Below are 22,863 nucleotides of genomic sequence, written 5' to 3'. Positions count from 1 at the left end.
GGAGGGAAAGCAACCTGCCAGCCAGCCCCCAAAACACCAGTGCATGGTAATCTTGAGCTGCTGTCACCCCAGACTCCCAGAAAACATGGATTAGCACAGTACAGGCCACTTGTGTCCTCTGTTTCTATGCCAAGGAGCCTTTGACTACAGAACATCCATCTCTGCTTAGGTCACATCATCATAGACCGCTCTTTATTTTGGATTCAATGTGCACACCTGGGAAGGAAGTGCCAGAGCTCTCCTCCTCCTGCCACAAGCTCCCCTGCTCCTGCCTCTGAGTCAGGCCCTTTAATTTGTGCTGTGGGTGACCTGGGATGGGTGTCCCTTTAGTCAGGGTGCCAGTGGCAGCATAGCTGCTGCTTCTTCCAAACAAGAACAACTGCTCATCCTGCCAGAGGTTCTGCTGCTACTGACCATGCGTGTTCTAATAATGGAAAATGAGTCCCTGGGAAGGTGCTTGGCAAGGCCTGGAAGCACATCCCTAAGCCTATTGGGAAGCCCAAGCCTTTTTTATGTTTTAAACCTTTCCACAGTGGCTGCCAGGAAGCAGCTTTTACAGCTGCAACTAACAGAATCACTCCCAGGGAAAGAAAACAATTGTGGAAGGCGCTTTTTCCCCCCCTCCAAGTCACTGCCAGCCTCTCAGCTGACTCCTATCTATTCTCAGCCACCTCTCACCTCCCCAAACACTACCAGAAGTGTTCAAATTACTGTCAGCTCTCATTAGGTTCACACAGAAGGCAAGGCCAAGCAGGAAGACCTCCAGACAGTTGGATGCTGAATTCTGATGAATCCTTTCAGTGGAAAGATTTCAGCAACCGTGGAACAGTTTTTGTTGTCTATCTGTTGCAGTCCTTGCACTGGCACACAAATGAAGCTGGTGCATATTTGATTATTGGCTGCTGTAACAATTTCCAGGTGGGCACACGACTGAAGGAATTACTGTCTGCATGTTTAAAAAAGAATCACCTCATTTCCTTTAATTATTAAACTACTCTACACTAAAGCACTGCAGGTCAGTAGAATTTATCTGCAAAAAAACAGCTGCTGCTTCATAAAACCCCATTACGTTTGTATCTTCTCTTCTGACATTCTTGTACATTTTGGCTTTTTGGCAGGAGCAAAGCTGCCTTTTTGCACTGACACAGGAACTGGGAGCTCATCTGTGGGAGCTCTCACTCCCCAGCCTGGGTTCAGAGCACTGTTTCCTGCCATGAGAAAAATCCCAGCTGTCCTGGTCCCAGAGCTACACCCAGCTCTGCCCCAAAAAACACTATCAGGGCAGAGAAAAACACCCACAGTTCTTTTATTTCAGTCGTGCCCACTGCTACCTTGATAGCTTTTAACTGAAACAGTTGTCAGACAAATCCTTTATTTAATAATGCTATCAACCAAAAGAAGAAAAAAATACAGATTTTATTGTAGTGCAGATTTTTTTTACCCCAGACACCCTCCTTTCAAGTCCAGTTTTAAGATGCCAGAAGAAGCTTTCCCTTTAGAGATCTGATCAGTCCAACCATGACTAAGGCAGGGCTTTTTCTCATATATATAAAATCAGAGTATTAGCCAAAAGGTATTCTAATACAAAAAACACTTCTCCACTGCACAACTAGAGCAGAGGAATGTTCTAAGCCTTCAGTGTAGCAGAGATGTGCAAGACCTGCTAAAACCCAGAGGATATTCAAAAGGGGATTTGAGCATCATTGTTACCAATGAGCAAGTGCAGAGGCAGGTATGACAGTCACCTTTGATTAGCTATTATGGACTTCTTGAAATTCCATTTTAGCTGTGCATTTCTGCTCTTGTGATTCCAACAGAGGCTGCTGCCTCCCCATGGGCAGACTCAAAAGATAAAGGAACAAAGCAGGGAACTTGCACAGCACAAAGAAACAGATACCATACGTGGAGCAGCTTCTGAGGCAAATTAGGACTCCTACTAACAGAACCAAATTGTTGCCTCTCTCCCTTACTTTAATATATACCTTCCAAGAAGGAGCATTGCATTATGGTGTTTTTCCACAGAAAGAGAAGACAAGCAGTGTGTGAGTCTGTGAACAGCCTGTGGCTGACATGTCAAACTGCACTGAAAAAGGGAAATCCTCCTGCTGAATTCTCTCATTAAAGTGCCCAAACACGAATCAATCCCTTTTAGTCAGTTCTCATTTATTGCTATAAAACCAAGTACCTGCATTCTCAGGGCCAGATCAGCATTTTCCCAGCTCGTGCTGAAGCAAGCACAGCATGAGAGAATGAGAAACAGCCCCCTGGTGAGAGTCCCTGTCCCACATCCCTGAGTCAGTACAGACATCTTCAGGAAGCTGCACTTCTCTTCAGAAACAACAGCTTAATCAGGAATCCTCTCTGCTCTGTTCTGCCCAGTCTAAGAACTGCAAAGTTCATAATCACAAAAATTTGCCTCTTCTTGCACCTCCTATCCAATATTCAACACAAATGCAGAGCTATCAGGAACCCAATTATGTCTGACTTAAAAATCACACCATGATTTTAGCTAACTCTAACTAGCCAGCTGCTACTCTTCTCTTCAGCACCAGAGAAGCTCTCTGGACTGTGAACACAAAGAGCTTATTAACACATACAGCAGAGAGATTTCAGTGAAAAGATACAGACAGTCCATGAAACAGAGAAGCAATCTGCACTTTAAGTCTGTCACGTTGTCCACCAGCCTGGACTATGCTAATCACATCTCTCAGTGTGCTGGAAGAGCTGTCATTGCCAGACTGCACTTAATCACCATTCTTGCAGCAGCAGTGAACAGAGTTCATCTTTTTCCCTTTAATAAGAGCCATTACATCATTCTCCAGCATGGAAACTACGAAGTGGAAAGGTCAAAAAGTTCTTAATTAGAAGGAATTTTATTACTGTGATAGTTCCGTTCTAGCCTCAATAAGAGAAATCTGCAGTACAGGCAACAAGAGCTGGAAGGCATCTTGGATATAGGAAGCGCTGTTTGAAGCCTGTGAAAACAAAAATCAAAATACACAAATGAAAAGCCACACTACCAATCAGCTTTACTCACCACATACTCATTTCAAACAGCATTGGTTATTGCACAGAAAAAACCAGAAGCCGAGTGCTTGCTGGATTTTAAAGGCTTCCTTCTAGAATGTCGAGTTTTTGAGGGGCTTTATGCTACTAGGCAAAGAAAGAAAATGGCTTAAAAGACTGCCAAACAAGATCAGTTCCAATCCAAATGCAGGATACTGTTTTCAGTGAGAGAAGAAATGTGTTTATTTCTAAGTGAAGCATAGCATGCAGTGGCAGGAAGGAAGAATACATGAACATGAAACACCCCTTTCCTACCACAACTCAGAGCTCTGCAGCCGTGAGAACCAATTTGTCAGTAAGGAAATGTTGGAACTCTTGCAAGCCAATTTCTGAACTTGTCTAAGGTTTAACTTTGGACATTTAAATTCTAAAAATCCAGACTGCTGAATTTAGTATGTCTCCTGACCCATCATAACTGTGAGCTGACACTCACTCCTCACTAAGTAACTTATCTCTTGTGCAAATCTACAGACATTTATCAAAACTTTCAAGTTATTAGACAGGTAAGCACAATTTTAGACCATGGGTTAGAGAATTTGGCATGCATAAGGATCCTAAAGTGGGAAGAACCAGCACATCTCTTTTTAAAGTATTAGCTTAAAGTTTTAACGTTAGCATAACTGACCTCCAAAAACACTCCAGTGATTAAGGGATTAAGCACATCTGCTTTCTCTTTGACCTGCAGAGATCAGACATATATTATCCTGATTGAAAATTTGATCACATTTCTTCAAGCAAGATAAAGCTAAATCCTCAGTAAATTTAAAACCACCACTGCTCCCTTAACTAGAGGAAAGCTAAGCCACAAGCTTAGCAGCCTTGTGGCATGCAAATAAGAACAAGTAACCTGCATGTGCCCAGCACAGGTTGGGAATGAATACACATCACATCTTCAAATGAACTGGGGACAAGTGGAGAATCCAGAGATGATTGATACCATCTTCAGGAACACCCAAGTGCTTTGGAAAATCCCTAACAGGCTCACAAACTTTATTTGCCTCTCCTTAGCCCTTTGAGCATCAGTTCCCACCCCCACTCTGTGCCACGTTCTCTCAAAAGCTCAGATGCCGCAGTTTGAGGAACCCTGGCCTAAAAGATCAGTTCACAAGTTAAAAACTGCATAGGTAAACATGCAAAAACAAAAAACCATTTCCTTGCAAAGATCCCAAGGCTGTTACCAAATAACCACATGTCATTCCTAAGAACTGTGGTGTAACTCTTACCCCTGCAGTCGTTAAGCATGTTGTGAACTCTTTGGAGAAAGCTGACAGCTCTTTACACAGCATGATCGTCAGTCTGTGCAAGAAGACAGGGAAAACAATGAAGCAAACACAGTCCCCAAGATGGAATTTCTTTCAGCATTCCTCTAAAACATAAATGCCCTGTTTCCATGCTTATTAAGTTAAATTAAACCAAAATTGATATAAATGGTGCATGAAGATTCAGAAGTTTCCCAAATAAAATAGAGAGGGGAAAGATGGGAAAATAAATAATTTAACCAGAAGATCTTAAAGAGCACACAGAGGACACACATCCATTCCAGAAGGAACAATATTAACTTGCCCTTTTTTATTGGCAAGTGTCATTTTCTGAATTAGGAAGTACTGCTCATTTCAGACACATGCCAAGTGTCTCCTGTGCAGCAATTTTGCCATCTCACGTACCAAGCATACTAAACAATTAACAAAGAGGTGATCAGGCATCACTTTTGTACAACTGTTTTCTCATGTTTTAAATCTCTGCCTACTGACTAGCACAAGCCTAAGGCAAATATTCTTCTGGGCTACGCAAAGCTTTTAAGAAGGGTTTCCTCTTTCTTATAAAGAAATGTCTTTAAGCTAGAAAGAGACAGCTGAGTTCTGTTGGAAGATAATGATACCACCCATCACTATCATTATAAATTCACAAATTTGCCCAATACCCAAATTTAAACACCTATGCAGAATTCAAGACCCCTGCATTGCATAGAGTGCCAAAGAATTATCAGACATTTCAATCAGTAATTATATGCTATCCATCCACTGAGAGATGCACTCACTGTGAAAGGGACTTGGCTCTGTCAGTGACTGTCACCTCCTGCTTCTGACCATAGAGAAACAAAGCTGCAGTTTTGTGAAACATTTCAATGGAGCAGGCTGTCAGCTCTGCCAGGCTTCTTATGGCAAATGCATGAATATCCTGCAAGAGTGACAAAAATTCTGCATACAACAAAACACGGCAGCTTTTATTATTTAAAACAAGTCAATCACACAACATACAATCACTGCCCTTTCAGACCTCAGAACCCACACAGAAATAGAAACCAATAAACCCTGTGGTTCACAGCTGTAACTCAGCAGCCCGATAAACACTCTGAAGGCAGATATTCTTTTCTTTGATTACTCAGTTACCTCTACTGATTTCTTAGCATCCTGGTCACCATGTCTGGATTCTACTTCTTGGTTTTCTTCACTTTCTTTTTCTTCTTTAGGAAGACTGCTGTTGAATCGTGCTATCCACTCATGGGCAGATGTCCTCACCTGTAGCAAGACGTGCCGTAGTATTTAATGACTGGAATGAAGCCCCCCTGCATACCACAAATGGAGTGTTGGATCTCTCCAGAGCAAAGAAGCAGCTACAACTCTTTGTGAGCTTCTGAGAAGAACCAGGAGAAATTATCCCAGTGCCTTCAGGACTTTGCAGAAGTTTGGCTGCACTGAGTTGAGGGCAGCTGTTTCTCTAGCACCAGGGGCTGGAGTGTACCAACAAGACCAGATTATCAGAAGTGCTTTAAAAACATGTCTGCAGAATGCTGCTGCCACTTGGTGGATCTGAAGGGTAGTGAAATGATAGCAGAAGAGGTACACCATACCAGCTCCTGTGCACTGAACACAGTAAAACCAGGTGCTTTGTACGAAGAGGCCTTCAGCTCATGATTGTAGGTTTTTTCACCATGGTGGCTGAAGGCTCACATGATTCTGTCCCATAAAGTTTAAGGCCCATCTCCTTTGCTTACCATTGCCAAAAGATCTAAAATATTGCTTGTTTTTGTATATTTGATATTTTCACAAGCAAAGCAGGTGGAGAGAAGCCTTTCTGTGAGGAAACTCTCCAGCTTTTGGAATGTGGAAAATAACTCACCGAGATCATTTTGTCTGGCTTGGAGGAGATGTGCAATTCTGAAAACAACTCTGTTACTTCTTTTGTAAACTCCTCATCTCCTAAAGGACAGGAAAGATTAAAGAATCCACACAAAGGACAGATTCAGGAATAAGCAGCAATGCACAACTAGTTCTGCACAAGTCTGTCAACTGTTTCCTTTATTTCTCCTTGAATCATCACCTCAGGCAAGAACACATCAAACCCAGTCTTTTCAATTTCTAAGGTAAATTCTGCAAAGGTGGAGACATCAGTGCCTGAAGGTTAGTTCTTGCTTTCTCAATTCTGGTTTTGTAGCTAAGGACAGTCCTTTTTTTTCTTTTTTATTTTTTTACAGGCAGCCTTTTATAACACACTAACTTGCACATCACCTTGGAGAGTCTGAAATATCACTTAGAGCCTACGGTTCTCCTATTATATATAGCACAGCAGATGTGAGATCCATTATGTGCAAATATAAAAGATACATTAAATGTTGAATGATAGCAAGTGCAGGTGTGTAAGCCCTCCCTGATGAGCATTTAGGTAAAAGCAATGCAAGAAATTTACATTTAAATCCATGTAATTCTCAAGAATCAGGGCTCTTGTGTGCGAAGGTAACTCTGAATCTTTTGCTCTGTGTGGCTAAATCTCATTCAAAAAACAAATAAAAAGGCTTTTTGCTCTCCCACGTGTTGGACAACTCTCTTCAGAGTTTTCCCTTCCTGGTCAAGGAAACCCATTCTCTCCCTGAATTAGCATCTTGGCTCAGGGTCAGTTGTATGAACTGCCCATGAGTCAAACAACTCTAACTGGCAAGAAATCATTCCTGCTATAGAATTACTGCACAGCTTCTCAGAGATGAAGGGTGTTAGTACCTGTCATGCCTCTGGACAGAGATGGCTTTAGGAATAAACATCCAGCTAAAGAATAACTTAGATTTGGCATCATGCCCGTTGCTACTGATCACAGCTGGCTGGTTCTGCACAGAGGACCAGCTTCTCTTCTCAGAACCTGGGGCTCTCTTACCCTTCTTTTCTTCCTCTTCTTCTTCAAATAATTCAGGTAAAGAAAATGCTTCTTTGAGTTGTTCCATTTCCTCCTTCATTTTGTCCAACTCCTCTCCAGAGAGGGCATTCAGAACCGCTTTCACCTGGTTAAGGGCAGCACAGCCAAAGAGAGAATCAATAAATCCATCCAACAGGATGGAAGATGCAGGCCAAGACAGTAAACCAGTGGGTGTGAGGAGAGTAACTTGTGAAAAGTTGGAGACCCAGGAACTGAGTCTGGCTGGGGTAAAGGGAATGGCTGTAGGAGCTGAGGATAGGACAAACTGTTCCTGAGGTAAACACCAGATCCTAATGCAAGGATCAAAGTGAAGTTCTGTAATCATTTTACAGCAAGTTCTGAGCACTTGATTTTACATGTATATACATATATTTCTAATCTTTTTTCCCTGCTCAGCTGAACTCAAAATAGAAAGCAAAATGCTCAAGGCCATTACCTTTGATTCACTCTCTCTGGAAAGCATCTCTAAGGCCTCCAGATGCGAAAGACCCTGGAACTCATCAAACAGTAACCCATAATGGGCTTTCTTCTCAGTAGCCATGGTAACCTCGGTAGCTGTCTGCTGCTCTTCTTTCTCCTTTGCCTCTCGTAAGACCTGAAAAAGAAAAAGCAGAGGCCTCGTGACAGTGCCAGGAGATAGAGAATACAGGAGGAGAAGGCTTTTGGTGCAGTAGCAAAAAATGGTTGCTTAATGACAGGACCACAAAAGAAGAGAGGAGAGATGAGAGAAACCAATGAGGTGCTGATAGGGAATTGCTGTACCTGAGATAATGTAGAGGTTCTGTTTATTAGGCCCTTTGTTTTTTTGAATCCAGGGTCTCCCTCAGCTATTACATCCATTGTCTTTTTCCCGATGAATTCCAAGGCATCCAGACCTCCGCTAATAACACTTTTACCCTAGGAATCAGATTTGGATAAAAATAACACATAAAACTCAGAGAAGATTACACAACGGAAGAAATTGAATTGGGAGAGTTTTATCAGCAATCTTACACTGGGCACTCACATAAAAGCCAAATTGGTCCTTGTCACCCTAAAATTCAACCCTAATCATCACAAAGAGAGCAGCAGGACACAGAAAGAGCCACAACACATTATCACCCAACAGCTTATTACAGCACTCAGACAGCTGCAGCAATCTGATGGGAAATACATTTTTTTTTTTAGTTTATGAACAAGCTGGTTCTCAGCACGTTGCAGTATTCAGTTCTCATCCTTCCAATGAGAAAACACCAGACCTGTGGATTTTCACTGCTAACTTTTGTTCGAGCCTTAAAAGCAGAGACAGAAGCCAGCTTTCCATCTGCAGCTCTTTCAGATTCCCAGGCAAATTGACAAGACAGCAGATCACAAAAGCAGTTTCTAAGGGTAATGGCTTCCTTTGAAGTGCATTTCTCATGGTCACAGGAGCAAGCTGATTTCCAAGCGAATTGGGCTTGTTTCACATAGGTTTTTGAAGAGGAGAATGGATTTCATCTCTAGTTCTGTGGAAATCAGTAAACTCTCCAGGAATGAGTCTGACCCTGCATTTAGCTGACTACTCCAAAGGAAAGGCAGAGGTGACAGAGTACAGAGGTGACATGCACAGAAATGCACACTCTGCACAATCCACCATTAGGATTTTTTGTTATGTACCAACATACAACATTCAATACAGAACTATCAAAATTCAAGACATCTTTCACATTAGGTGACAGTTAAAAGCAAGGCCCAGTATAAGGGATGTCTGAACGTTGGAAGAATTTCTCACCATGCATCCCACAAATGTCTAAATTAAGTTTCCTCTTACAATTTTTCAGATGAAAGGCCAAAACCCCAAAGCTCCCTTAAACCCATTTTCTCCTACATTCCCAACTCACTCACTGTGCTTTGGACAGCAGTAGAGATGGTTGATAAAACTTCAAGAGCCCCAGCAATAGGGAAGGAGCTGCCATCATCAGCTGCATCAGCGTTGCTGGCAGCAGCATTCTCACTTCCTGCATTAGAAGGCAGAAAATTAACTTCCTGACTTCCAAAAAAAAAAGATCCTGTCAGCCACAGAGTGGAGAAAGTCAACAGACACCAAGTATCAGCTAGGAGCAAGTCGACAATTTAGATTGTTTTCCTCTCTACTTTTTCAGAGCTAACAGAACTAAGCAAGAGAAAATTAATTTTAATGATTTTTTTATCAGTCTCAAGGTGCAAGGTGCAGAGTAAGGTAATGTTATTTTGGAGATGATTATGTTATGAAAAACATTCCAGGGCTGTTCTTATGCAATATAAAACTGACCTCTTGTAGCGTCTTTAGACTCTGATGATATTTCACTAGGACTGGGGATCCCAAGAGTTGTTTCTGCTTTTTCTATGACATTTGAAATACCTTGACCTAGAGAATACAGAAATCAGAACAGAAACAGAATTAGAGCTGCATATTCTTTTTTATTATTCTGGATTTCTTCTGTTCAAAACAGTTTAACCAGCATTAAAACCTCCTTCTATCCAGCTCACCTACCAATGTAATGAACCAAGGTTTCATCTTGGCTTTTAAATAAAGTTGTAAATACTGGCAGAATACTAGTTTAAAATACCAGGTGAAAATTACACAAACGCCTAAAAACTTGAAAGTAATTCTGTCTGTGCATATCTCCTTAATCTACTGTACCTTTTGCTACAAGCTCTTCCCATTACTTGAACAATACTCTTGACATTTTTCCAATAATGGCTGCTATAACTGAAATCCCCTTCTGTAGAAACAAGTTCTAAAGCACCAGCTTGAGACACAAAACATGATTAAAATATTTATCAAACAGCAGAAAGAGCCTTACCTACAGTAGCTACAGTAGCAGACGCAGTTGACAGAAGAGATTTCCCCCAGCTTCCCCAGTATCCCCACCCTGTCTGAACTGCAGGAGGATCTGAGACCTTTAATGAAGAAAAACAAGACTGATGCAGGCATTATGGTGAGGAAAGGAACACAAGCAGTCTGTGACTTTTGTGCAGCTTTTTCATTTCAGAGAACAGCAATGTGAATTTTCAGAAAGGAGTGAGGCTTATGCTCAGAGGTCTCCTGTGCTCAAAGCCATGAAATGTGAAGTCACATCTTTCTGAGCAAGCACAGGAACATACCTTGATGGTTTCACCTGCAGGCTTTTCTGTGGTAGCAGGCTGGCTTGGGGGCTTGGGTTCAGGTCTTTTCCGAGTCACAGGCACAGTCTCTTGTTCTCTCCCTTCACTGCTCTCAGAGCAGCCATGTTCCTCTGTCTTCTGGTCATTTTCAGCTTCGTAAGAGCTTTCATCTTTCAGATTTTCACCACTGTCTTCCTCAGACATGACTACAAATATCCATAGAAAGCAAAACAAATAAAATAACCACTCCCTCGCACTTTGACATCAGTTCAAGAGCATCATGTTGGTGTTTTAAATAATTAAACACAACAACGTTGCAACATGTACCCACATGTGTGTACACCAAATTATGTCTGACTGGAAGAAATGTCATACTTGGAAGTTTAAAGTCCCAAAGGGACACCAGGCTTTATCTAATTGACACACCCTCTCCAAGGGGAAAAAAACCAGTTTGCTAACTCTGAAAAACCAATGAAGGTACAAAACGGCCTCAGCTAATTAAATCCATTACATGTTCCACCAAAATAAAAGTGAAAACAAATCTCCTGGGATGGCTGGTCTGAGGAGTGCAGGACACACATGGGGACAGCTGTCAGAGAGCTGAGCAGACAGGGAGGCAGCGACCGGGTCACTTTTGTACTTGGGGATGGGCAGTGCAGGCAGGAGCAGCCCCCAGGAGCTGCGATGAGCTCCGGGCGCCACAGCAGCCGCCCCAGCACGGCGGGCCGGGCACGGGCAGCTCTCGGGGCCCAGGCGTCACCCGGCCGGGCAGCAGCTGCGGGTGAAGTGACTTGCAGGGCCAGGCAGGGACAAGCCGGGATCGCACCGGGGTGACGCTGTGTCCCCGGCCAGGCGCTCACCGATGCAGTCGGGGCAGCCGCCCCCGCCCCGGCGCAGCGAAGGGAAGCGACAGCTCCGGCTGCGGGCTGGGGACCGCCACCCCATCTGCACAGGACCCTCCACAGCGACTACCGCGGCCCCGGCAGCCTCCCCACCCCGCAGCCCTGGAGGCCTCCCTGTGCCTCCGCTTCCCCGGGAGATCGCCAAAGCCCCATGACCCCCACACGGGGCTGCCCCATATGGCACCCCAAGCTCCCTAAACCTCGCCGTGGGGCTCCTGCCGCACAAGGAGCCCGCCAGGGGCCCACACCACCGCCCACGGTGCCGCCTGCCCCACAGCGGGCCCCAAAGCGCGTCTCCCCGCGGGGCTCGCCGTGCCCCGCCGAGCCCCACGGCCCCGTGCCGCCCCTCACCGTCGGCGCTCGGCGCGGCCCCGCGGCTCCGGGCGGACCGAGACCAGCGAGGCCGGCGCAGAGCGGCCCCGGCGCTGCCCCGGAAGCGGCCTCAGCTCGGGGAAGCGCGTCCGGGCGGCGGGGCCGGAGGCGGCGGAGCTGCGGGACGGGCCGGACCGGGCCGGGCACCCTCGTCCCGGTGAGAGCGGCGGTACCGTCAGGTTCACCTGGCAAGGTCGGGGTCGGGGGGCAGCGGCGGAGGGGAAGGCTGCGGGCCCATGTCCCGCCTCGCTGTTTTGGCGTGCAAATAGGGGCACTGGGGAGGGGTTTGGAGGGCAGCGAAGGTGGTGGAGGGCCTCGAGGGGAAGCCACAGTAGGAGCGGCTGAGGTCGCTTGGTCTGGTCAGGCTGGAGAACGGGAGACAGGGCAGAGCTCATCGGGGCCTGCAGCTCCTCCCGAGGGGCAGCGGAAGGACAGCTCCCAGCTCTGCTCTGTGTGACACCGGCAGCACCCAGGGAACGGCTGGAGCTGTGCCAGGGGAGGTTTAGGGTGGATATCAGGGGAAGATTCTTCCCCCACAGGGTGCTGGGCACTGCCCAGGCTCCCCAGGGAACGGTCCCGGCCCTGAGGCTGCCGGAGCTCCCGGAGCGTTTGGACAGCGCTCTCCAGCACGGGGTGGGATCTTTTGGGATCTTCCTGTGCAGGGCCAGGAGCTGGACATCAGTGATCCTTGTGGTTTTCTTCCAACTCAGCATATCCTGTTTGTTTGTGTTTCTGGCATGACGTCATGCCCCAGTGCCACCAGCCCGCGTGACGTCACCCGGTGCCCTGGGCTGCGGTGTCCTGTGTCCTGTGTCCCACTGCCACCACCAGCCCAGCGCTCTTCCCCAAGTCACCAGGGGCTGTGAGGACAGGGTAATGTTAAGTGAAACTGTGCCAGATCGTTTTTGGCTGACAGGGCAAAAAAGCCTGTTCTGGTGTCATGCTCGTGACGGTGTCAGGCAGCCAAGGGATGTGCACGGCAAAACAACAAATCCCATCAGGCAGCCAAGGGATGTGCACAGCAAAATAACAATTCCCATCAGGCAGCCTCCGCAGCAAGGCTGGCCCTGGGGTGTTGTGGATTTGCCCCTTAGGTTGGTTTTTGGGCCGTGGGTGCTGCCACTCCCCCGCAGAGCTTTAGATGGTGGGGAAGGTGAGCCCTCCCTGCAGCCTCTCCCATGCTGGGAGCACCCAGAATGGCTCTTGTCAAACCATGCTGTCTATGTTCATAAACTTCCCAAGAGTTCCTGTCTGCAGGGCTCTGCCAAATGTGTCTCCCTGGTTTGACAGAGGGTCAGAGGGGGCTTGCAAATGGTATTTCTGCAAGACATCAGCAGGTTGTGCTCTGTCAGGTGTGTCTCAGTTTATTGCTTCACATTACTCCAGGTATGAAGTGATGTTATAAGTAGTGAATGTAAAACCATATAACTTGCAACCTCTTGGGCCCCAATTTTGCTGTGCCATATAGATGTGTGTAATTTTAAGTACTATCAGTGCTTCCACTGACCTCAGTGGGACTACTTAGAGTGCCCTAAGTTAGACACAAATACACTTCTGCAGGGTAGGAGCCAAGGATGACTCATACAAGCACATGCATCACAGATTTTTATCTTTCCACTGCTATTTATTGTTACAACTTATGGTTTAATAAAGGTTAAATGGGTTGAGCTCAGCTTCAGGTTCAGTTATAGAGTAGACAGTTTCTATTCTGGCACATTTCATCTTGATTGAGCTTAACACTTTGTTGAGGAATTGTGATGTTGGCACTGATCACGCTTTATCCTTTTTGGGTCCTTTATCAGCTCCAGCAGCTGTTTTGCATAAGTGCAATGGATGAAGAATATGGATTTTGCAAATCATTTTATTGTTCCCAGCACTCGGCAGTGAGAGATCATTGTCTGCTTAGCAATAATGGCTTTTCCAAAAGACAAACAATTTCTAATAAATCAGACCTCGAAGAATTTAATAGTAAAATTAAATGACCCATCACCAATGGTTTATGCATTATGCAGGCTCAGTGCAAGTATAGTGGAGAGCATATGCAATTACTGAAGATAATTATTCTTATGAGGGAAAATGTTGCTGAGCATTTCTTGTGTTAAATAAATGAGTGAGATTCCTAATGTCATTTAGGAGAAACGTCACAGACGCTTGGAAATCTTAACAATTCAAATTTAATAATTTAAAATGACAATAGCACAGGCAAAGTACAAGAGGCATGGGATTATTCTCTAATAAATCCAAAGTATCAGTTGGGAGGTTATTGTTTTAGAAGACTGGAAACTATGAGGTGCCTGTGATTCAAGGGTGAAGATGAGGGTTTGTGTTTGCTGCAGAACTGTCATCAGTTTTAACTGCATCAGGCACTGTGAAGTCAAGTCTGATGCATGCAAAAGTGCATTTTTAGCTGAAGGCAGCTGGTTCATAGGGTGATGTCTGCTGAAGGTCTGGGACCATAGCACCTCTCTTGCCACCACAAGCTGTGACAGACCTTTAAAGCAACTCAAATGTCAGTGGTCCACAAACCACTATCAGTCCACAGCCTGTCTGTGTGGGGTCTGCATAAGGTTGCCAAAACAAGCAGGCCAGTGTCAGCAGCCTTTTGCAGCCTCTGAAACACTCTGAAAATACCAGGGGTCTAAAAATGGAAGATTAAAACCACTCCCTCAAACAGAATAATTGTTGATCAACAGCAGCCTTAGTATTTTTTTTTTTTTTCAGACCTATGCTGTTGCTGTGGGTGGGATGCTCTTCTTCAGAGGCAGCAGGACTCAGTAATGCTTTCCCTAAAGTGTAGCTGGTGAGAAACAGGAATGAAAGAGGCCTTGGTAGTGGTTTTAACTGTTTAGCTGTGGGAAAGTAGCTTCTCCAGCACAATGGTATATTTGAGTTCTCTGCACTAGTCTCATCTTAAATGAAAGGACAAGAGGCGTGATGGAAAACAGAGTGGGGCCAATGATTAAAAAAAAAAAAAAAGAAGAAGTAGGCAGATGAAAGGATTGCTGTTTACAGAGAAACAAGTGGGGAGCCTGTTTTCCAGTTTCTCCTGCAGGATTCAGTGGGTGAGTTGGTTAGTCAAGCTTGAAGGAGAGTTGGACACAGCTGTCTTCTTTGCCTTCTTTGTTAAACTGGTTTTGGCAATAGCTGCAACAGAAATGGAAATGGGTCAGATAACACATTTCTCATCAGATGTCAAGTCTGGAATCTGGTTTGACCTTCGACAAATTAACTTTCACTGAAAAAAATTCCCAGTCTGGATAGCATCAGCAGAATTCCCCCTTTTGAATATGCTTAGCTTGTCTCTGATGAAAGACAATTACTAGAAATTACCTGGTTTTATGCATGTTACATTATTTTTCAGAAGTGCTTTAGATAGTCTTAGCTGGTAATTCTAGAAGGATAAAAAGTGTCTGCATTATTTATTAAGTAAATGGGTCCCTCTGTGTTGTGATATTTACGAAATTCTCTTCCACTAACATCTGTTATTTGTAGAAGAAAAGATGATAAATTTGAAGTCACACAGTCAATGACATGAAGTGAGATATTTTTTAGGATAACATTTGAGCTTATGGCTTCTGTACTTTGTAAATGGTTTTTTAAGGCTCTGGAGCAGTCTAGATGGAATCATAACTTCAGGGAACACATATTGGATTAGAAATTTTCTTGAATCAGGCTTCCAGGAAAATTGATTACAGATTGTCTCTTATCAGTGTCATCTCATTTTGTTACAGGTTGGTTTTATTCTGGCTTGTGTGCAAAAGACAGAAAATGAATGTATCCTAATGTCTTAAAATATCTTCTGTGCACATTAATTTCAGGACTATCTGTCCCTAGACAAAATAATTTTTCACATTGCTATGAAGTTTGGGTAGAGAAGGCAATGAAGAATGTATGACTGCTGAGATGGAGCTCATTGTAAAACAAACAAAAATAACAGGAAGCAGACTTAGAAAATGAAGCAGCAACAGGAGGTATTGCAAAGAAAGGAAATACGTGTAGACATCAGTGTCCTGATGTTCAGAAAGGGACTTCCTCTTCTGGCTGTAGATAACAACCAGGAGACTTTTACCAAATAATTAAATCATAAGATACAGTATTTAGATATCTAATACCAATTGTGCCCCTAAAATCAAGTAAGTAGATGTAAATACTAAAAATCAGATGTGTGTGTGTGTGCTTTGGTTTTTCTCTGGATGGTAAATGAAAGACTGGCTTTAGAAAACCAAGGCTTAAAAGCACTTTGATATTGGTGGAGAGGAAGGCAGAAATTACATCCTCTTTCTCGCTTTTCTCCCTCTATTAAGAAAGCACTTTTTCTCTGGTAACAAATGCAGAATCCACTTTTAGAGATAATTGTGCATTTTGAGTAGTCTGAACAATTTGTTCTTTTTGTAAAACCTTTTTCCCCTTAATGATTATTGTTCCAGAGATTATTTATTTGGTTGAGAAGATGAACATCTCGTTGACTGGAGGTTGTACTAATGCCTTCTTACCCTCATTTTATTACTGTGTACTGAGCAAAGCTCTGATTTGGAACCTCTCAGCTGACAGTTTCTATTATGCTAATAGAAATCTGTTTACTGGAAATTAAATTTGAATACATGGTAACCTTGCTGTCATTAATAAACTTATTGTTTTGTTTTGGTTTTTTTCAGTTTTACTTCCAGTTTCCACTTCAAATATTGATGGTCTTGAAAGTGCATTTGGATCACAGACATTTTCCAGCACAGAACAAATCAAGAGCTCCTCTCCTATCTCAGAGCAATAGAGACAGCTTAATGTCATATGACCTCATTTCTCCAAATTAAATGAAAGAAGAATTTTCACTAGCTTTCCATGAAGCTCAGCTATTGCCTGTTAATTTTGACTGTTAGTGCTGATCTTTCAGTTGGATTCACAGTGGAAAATGTAGCTTTTAACAGGACAGTTGCTTTCGGGTCTTTCAATGCATCACTTCATGCAGTGTCTCAAGCTTTAATAAGTTCTCCAGCACACCATGATATCATAGCCAAAGAGGGGACCAGTATTTTAATTGAATGTAAACTGAATATCAGCCAGTATGAACATATCCTTTGGTATAACTCCAGAGGACACCTGCTTGAACAGAAAGATGAAGGTGAGTTTTCCCGCTGTTTTCTATCCATCATTATTCCCATTTTAAACAGTATTGGAAAACCCCTGGGACTTTATTATAATTTTCTCTTCCTATCCTGCCATTTTTACAGTGGGGAAATAAGGAGAGAGCAAACAAAGTTCTTTTCCCTCTGAAGTGTTGCATGGGAATTGCACCTGGGTACTTCTGTTCCAGCCCATCCATCCCGCTTTGGTGCCCCACAGAATGATGTTGTTCAAGAGTCATCCCAGTATTCCATACAGAAGAAATGAGTCTTCATCTTACCCAATACTAACTGATGCTTTTATTTATTATTGCCTTTGTTTAAATAATATTTTTCCAAAGGCAAGAATTAAACACAATTCTCCACAACTTGAGACCTTTTGAGCTGGCAGTTGGGGCTTTAATTTTATTACAGGACATTTTAAAACGTAGTACATTTAATTTTTTGGTTTGTGCACCAGTGAGACTGTGGAAAGTAGCACAGTATGTAATGGCCAACGATGGAATTCATGCTGTTTAACCCTTTTGAACTGAAGGAGAATATATTTTCCTAGCCATTGGCTCTTACAGTTTTATCTCTGCTGTTTTTAATCTAAAAAAATGTTTTAGAGATGCATGTGTTTTTCTCTGTTAGTATTAATGAAGGTCATCAAACTAATTGATCAGATCTTGTTGGAAGCCATCTTTCTGCCTTAAGTATTCAGTAACCTTTTTGTACTTATAATGCCATCTGGAGATTAGTTCAAAGCAGAGTAATTAGAAGAATAAGTTATGAAAACAGTTCAAAGCAGAGTAATTAGAAGAAGTGAGTTATGGAAACAGTTTTCCCCCTAAGTTATAAATGCACAGCAAATGCTGTATAAAGCTTCTTGTATTGATTTCTTTTTACTTGGGTTTTGCATGTCAGCACTGCATGCTCAGCAGAAAACCGTCTCAAGAAAATTCTGTGTTCTTTTGCCAACAGAGCCATTTACAGACTGATCTTTTTCATTGGTCCCTTGACTTTTGACTCTGAACGTATGGAAAGTTAGACTTTATAGAGGATAGTCTTCTAACATAGGGTGAGAAGCCCTAGTTAAGAATTAGAACCCCTGTCAGAAAGAGCCAGCAGGCCAGAAACACCCTGGAAAGTGCAGATGAGAGAAGGATGTAAGTGCAGCATAGCAAGCATGCAGAAAAATTTACCATTAAGCAGAAGGATGGGTAAGTGGGTTATGGCTTTCTGTGTCACAAGCATGAAAAGGACATTTCAGTCCTTGGTATACTGTTACTATGCTAGAAGTGGACTGCTCACTGCCAAGCTTTGACTGCTGTTGATGTTTACCCTGTGATTTTTGTTTGGTGAGTTCTGTTTATTTCTTACCCCTCTGCAGGTGACCGGTGGAGGATTGCCGATAACTCCCTCAACATCACGAAGGTCAGTTTTGCTGACCGGGGCCGGTACACGTGTGCAGGCATTAATCATAACGAGACCTTGTACTACACAGTCACCCTGAGGGTTATCTTCACCTCAGGGGACATGAGCATCTACTACATGATTGTGTGCCTCGTTGCCTTTGCCATCACTCTGATTTTGAACATCACCCGCCTGTGCATGATGAGCAGCCACCTCCGCAAAACGGAGAAGGCCATCAACGAGTTCTTCCGCACGGAAGGGGCTGAGAAGCTGCAGAAAGCTTTCGAGATAGCCAAGCGTATCCCTATCATCACATCTGCCAAAACGCTCGAGCTGGCCAAAGTCACTCAGTTTAAGACCATGGAGTTTGCTCGCTACATCGAAGAGCTCGCCAGGAGCATTCCCCTCCCGCCTCTGATCCTGAACTGCAGGGCGTTCATGGAGGAGATCTTCGAGGCCGTGCGAGTGGACGACCCCGACGAGGTGGGTAAGGAGCACAAGCAGCCCCCCGGCTGCGGGGCCCAGGCCACGCTGTTCCCCAGCAGCGCCGAGATGAAGCGCAGCGATTCCCCGGCCGGGGACTCGGACGATGGCTCCCTGAGCGAGCAGGGCCAGGAGATCGCCGTGCAGGTGTCCATCCACCCCCAGTCCCAAGGGCAGAGCATCGACACCGTGTCTCACGGCAGCTGCCACTCCGTGCCTGCTGAGGAAGGCGCCTGCTGAGCCCAGAGATCCGCAGAGGGGCCGAGGAAGCTCGGGTGATCCAAGGGTAGTGTGACAAAAATGTCTGCAAACAAGCTGCCTCAGTCCCACGTGCACAAGAGTTTTCCAAATTGCAAGGTGCCAGAGCTAGTTCTGAAGTGTGTATTTTCTGTCAGTGTTGATTTAACAATTCCAGTCTGCTAGAAAAGGCCGTTTGGAATATTGTGTGGGGGCTTTTCTTTCTAAAGCAGGCTGACTATATTTAAAAGAGTTACAAAACAGGAATTCTTTGTCCTTGGCTCCTTAGTAGTTTTTGATACTTCAGATCTATGTGAGAAGTGACCAAGCTGAGCAGTACAACTTGCAATAAGAACTTTTCCTTTGTGAGCTCCTTCTTTCTTCACAAAGTTGAGCTGAAATTCCTTTGAGTCAGTGTTGTTGTCCTGATGAATTGAGTTCTGTGCTCTTTTTGAGTTGCCTCTTGGTGCGTGTAGCCCATCAGAACCATGGTGAGCTTGAACAAATCTGTTTTGTGTCACGTGCTTCTGTGTTGCTATCAAAATGTACTGTACTTAGGAAAAGAATAGTGTCAGGATCTGCTGCTGGATTAAATGAATTGTTGTAGTTTCAAAGCAGCTTAGAGAACAACCAGGTCGTCTCAGTTTTCTGTGCATCTGCAGGAAACTTGTGTGCATTCTAAAAGCTTTTTGCTTAAACTTGGTGCTGATTGCCAAAGCGCCTTACCATGGTCCTGTCCCACAGAACGGAGCAGTGACAGCACTGCTGGCACTGCCTGGCTTTTCATTTCACTGATTTCACTCACTATAGAAAATCCAAAGTTTTATATTGTATTTGACGTTGTGGTGAGAAAAGGATGACAGTAATCACATCGTGGCAAAACTAGTAAATGAATTTATCATCTACAGACAGGTGTCTCAGGCACATCTTCCTGAACAGCATCATAACAAAGCAGGTGAAAAGTAGTGACACTGAGTCGCTCTGCTCTGGCTGGTCCTGTCAGAAGGCAGTGGCAGAGAGAGTGGGGGCTGGCTGAGCTGTTTCCAGCCACTGTTTGCAGGAGGGGACTGACTCACTGATAGAGCCCAGCCTCGTGTGCTGCAGAGGTGCCAGAAGGGAGAGCTGCAGCTGCTGACATATGTAGACACGAGTACTTCACCAAGGATCTCCCACCTGGCTTCCTCAGCTGTAGAGATCCAGCCTCCAGGAATCAGAGTGCAGACAAGAATCTACCTTCTTCTACTCTTTGGTGCTGTTTTTTTTTCTCCTTAACATTTGTAAGTTGTATCACTTAAATAGCATTTTATATCATGTTGAGATTTAGTAGATGTAAAGCTTGTAAGCACTCCACAAATTAATTTCTTACAACTACTGAAAGCATATTGCCATATAATTTTAACAACTTGGCAACAGGAGCGCCATTTAATTTCACACAACTCTTTTTTCTTTCCTTATTATTACAGAAATGTCAGTTGAACAAGTGATTCTGGAGGGCTGCTCAGGATTCTTAAGAGGATTTGACATTGCATTTACATGAGTAGAGGTGGAAAACAAGCAGGCACAGTGGTAATAGCAGGGTGGGGCTGACTGTGGTAATACATGCTCAGAACAAAGGGGCTGAACGAATTATAGTTACCATATCAGAGAGAGGGGAAATGACAGCATCTATTACCATTTTAAACTACCTTCTGGGGAAATTCCTGCAGTCAGACACCAGTTAAATCACCCTAGTTGCCTTTGGCCTGTCGGGTAGGAGTGGTGTTAGTCAGGAAGGAAATTGCTAGCCTTTATTACAGTAACATTCCCACCAGCTTGGTGCCATTTCCAAGACTGTAGCAAACTTTGTCTGCTTCAGGGGAATAAAGCCTCTGTACACACTTCGAGTAGCTGCCTCAACAGTGACTTCTTGTTTTGCTTCCATAGTTTGATGGCACTTTATGTCCAGGTGAGAAGTTTGTATAGTGTTGTGTAACCTGTCTGGTTTCTTTTAAGTTTTTTGAGGTTATCAGTGTTAAAAGATACTCTGTGGATAAATACCTATTTCTCTTAGAAGTAGGAAGCTGCTGGCTTCACTTCTGTGCTACAATGGGTTCTGCAGGTTTGTTGCACATGTGAGAGGGGAGATTTGGGAGTTTGCACCCTTTTGGATGTGCAGGTCCAAAGAGGTGAAGGCTACAAGAGGGAATGATCTGTTTTAATCTCCTTTGTGCCACAGGCCATCAGAATGTACCCACACCTGCCTTATTTCCATATAAACAGCTCTCCTTGCTTCTGTGGAACTGTTGCATGATATGCAACATGATATGGATGTGTTACCCCTAAATGCACACACAGAGAGAGGTGCCTCTACAAAATCTAAACTATTTTATTGCTTCCTAAGAAGCACTTATGATTGACAGATGTCACATCAGAAGTGGCAGCTTACAGGCAGCAGAATTACACTGAAGGTGTGTCAGATGGGTGTCAGGAGAGCAGTTTTGAGACTGATTTGATCTCTTTTTTGATTTTTAGATTTTATTTATGTAGCTCCAAGTTCTTACTGAGCACAGTTACCTGGTGTCTTCATACATCCTATTGCTGATTGAGAGGAAAGAGTGACCATGCATAAAGGTCCTCAGAAATGCAGTTGCAGTGTCAATTGCTGGATAGCAAAGCTGAGAGTTTTCCTGAATTACTACAGTATTTTGTTCCTTAAATGAATTTCATTCCTGAGAAGGACATTGTTCTGTAAGGATTTCAGTATATCAGGAGTACCTTCTGAATGTAGGAGATGATCCTACTCCCACTGAATTCAATTAGAGAGAATTTGGAGCTCTGTGCATTTTATAGGATTTTTATGCATCTGAAGGCAAGGATGATAGTGATGTTAAATGGTAAAAGTGATTTCCAGAGAATGAAATTTGACACCAGTTTCCAAACAACTTGTGAACTATTCTTGTTACCCTGAGAGTAGATGTGTTCACTTAATGTCTTTGATGAATCCAATTGAACATTAACATTGAAAGTGTTTCTCTCTTAACTTTTTGTAGGATGAGAAGAATTTACAGTGGTTTCCTTGCTTTAAACTAAAGTCTCTGACAATCACAAGGCTATTCTATCTCTTCTTTGTGACTTATTTTAAAAAATATAAAATCTACTTGTTATCCAAGAGTACCTAAAACTAACTTTGTAGTGATTATTTGTATTACCTGGATTGTAAAGTAACTGTTTAATGTAACCATGTAGAATTTCATACTTTCATAAAATGAATTGGTAGATTTGCAAAATAAATTGAAAAGTAAAACCTTGTTCTGCTGGAATTTTGTTTTCCAAGTGAGGAGTGCCTGTCTCTCCAAGGTTATGTAGCAGCTGTATTGAGCTCAGCAGAATGTTGTTCATCAGCCTGACAGAGGTTACTGGGATATTCAGTCATCTGAAGGACCATTCCTGCTATGACATCTTTGGATCTGTCTTGTTTTTGCTTTTGTTTTTGGTTTTTTTTTGTCTCAAAGTCTTAACAGCATCTAATAATTGTTCCCAGCTGCATATACAAACAGGTACAGACCTGAAATACCAAAGACCTTGTTTACTTCTTTGTTTCACATTGTGTGTGTGACCTTCAGCCATAAATCTGTTTTATTTGTTCCTACCTTTTTCACATGATAGTACTATTCTATATTGTAAGCACTTTTCTTTTTGTAATCCCTCACCCCAAACACCAAAATTCCACCTTGCTGAGAAGCCTGTAGTGCCTTCCATGGGGGTGTGCAAGTGTGAATGAGAGCAGGATTCACCCACACTGCTTTTAAAGAAGAGTCTCTGGTTGCCAGTTTCAGCACAAGGCGGATAATGGCATTACAGCTGAATATTTGGGGATTTTCCCCTGAGAATCAGCTGCCTAAAGGAAGAATTATTGGACCCATACTCCTCATGCCAGGTCAATACTCAGTCAGCATCTGTTTTCTATCTCCTTGTTACAAGAGATGCATTAATGATAACAGTTCAGTTTTTTAAAGCTCCTG

General features: G+C 43.6%; 2 protein-coding genes across 6 annotated transcripts; one reads left to right on the top strand and one right to left on the bottom strand.

Moving 5' to 3' along the window:
• Window positions 1-1,355: 1,355 nt before the first annotated feature.
• Window positions 1,356-11,743, bottom strand: FAM114A2 (family with sequence similarity 114 member A2). Its single transcript, XM_086851188.1, has 14 exons — window positions 11,610-11,743; window positions 10,357-10,562; window positions 10,056-10,152; window positions 9,521-9,616; window positions 9,115-9,227; window positions 8,014-8,148; window positions 7,688-7,846; window positions 7,213-7,336; window positions 6,187-6,266; window positions 5,457-5,585; window positions 5,105-5,244; window positions 4,290-4,362; window positions 3,692-3,745; window positions 1,356-2,975 (listed from the first exon to the last, which is right to left on the bottom strand). The coding sequence occupies exons 2-14, from the start codon at window positions 10,558-10,560 to the stop codon at window positions 2,877-2,879; spliced, it is 1,503 nt and encodes a 500-aa protein (XP_086707314.1). The 5' UTR covers window positions 10,561-10,562; window positions 11,610-11,743; the 3' UTR covers window positions 1,356-2,876.
• On the top strand, window positions 11,703-22,145 carry MFAP3 (microfibril associated protein 3). 5 transcript variants are annotated; one of them, XM_086851190.1, is made up of 4 exons: window positions 11,703-11,787; window positions 15,362-15,601; window positions 16,286-16,746; window positions 18,120-22,145. In XM_086851190.1, exons 3-4 carry the CDS (start codon window positions 16,467-16,469, stop codon window positions 18,863-18,865), a joined length of 1,026 nt encoding a protein of 341 aa, XP_086707316.1. In that variant the 5' UTR covers window positions 11,703-11,787; window positions 15,362-15,601; window positions 16,286-16,466; the 3' UTR covers window positions 18,866-22,145. The 5 variants fall into 5 exon arrangements, with proteins under 5 accessions (XP_086707316.1, XP_086707315.1, XP_023791680.1 ...); XM_086851192.1 differs by lacking the exon at window positions 15,362-15,601 and adding an exon at window positions 14,352-14,692 and having other exon boundaries at window positions 11,733-11,823; XM_086851189.1 differs by lacking the exon at window positions 15,362-15,601 and having other exon boundaries at window positions 11,705-11,787.
• The last annotated feature ends 718 nt before the right edge of the window (window positions 22,146-22,863 follow it).

Source organism: Cyanistes caeruleus, chromosome 15 (genome assembly GCF_971803275.1).
Source record: "Cyanistes caeruleus chromosome 15, bCyaCae1.hap1.1, whole genome shotgun sequence".
Lineage (NCBI taxonomy): Eukaryota > Metazoa > Chordata > Aves > Passeriformes > Paridae > Cyanistes > Cyanistes caeruleus.
Note: the sequence above shows the minus strand (reverse complement) of the source record. Positions and strands in the feature narration are given on the sequence as shown.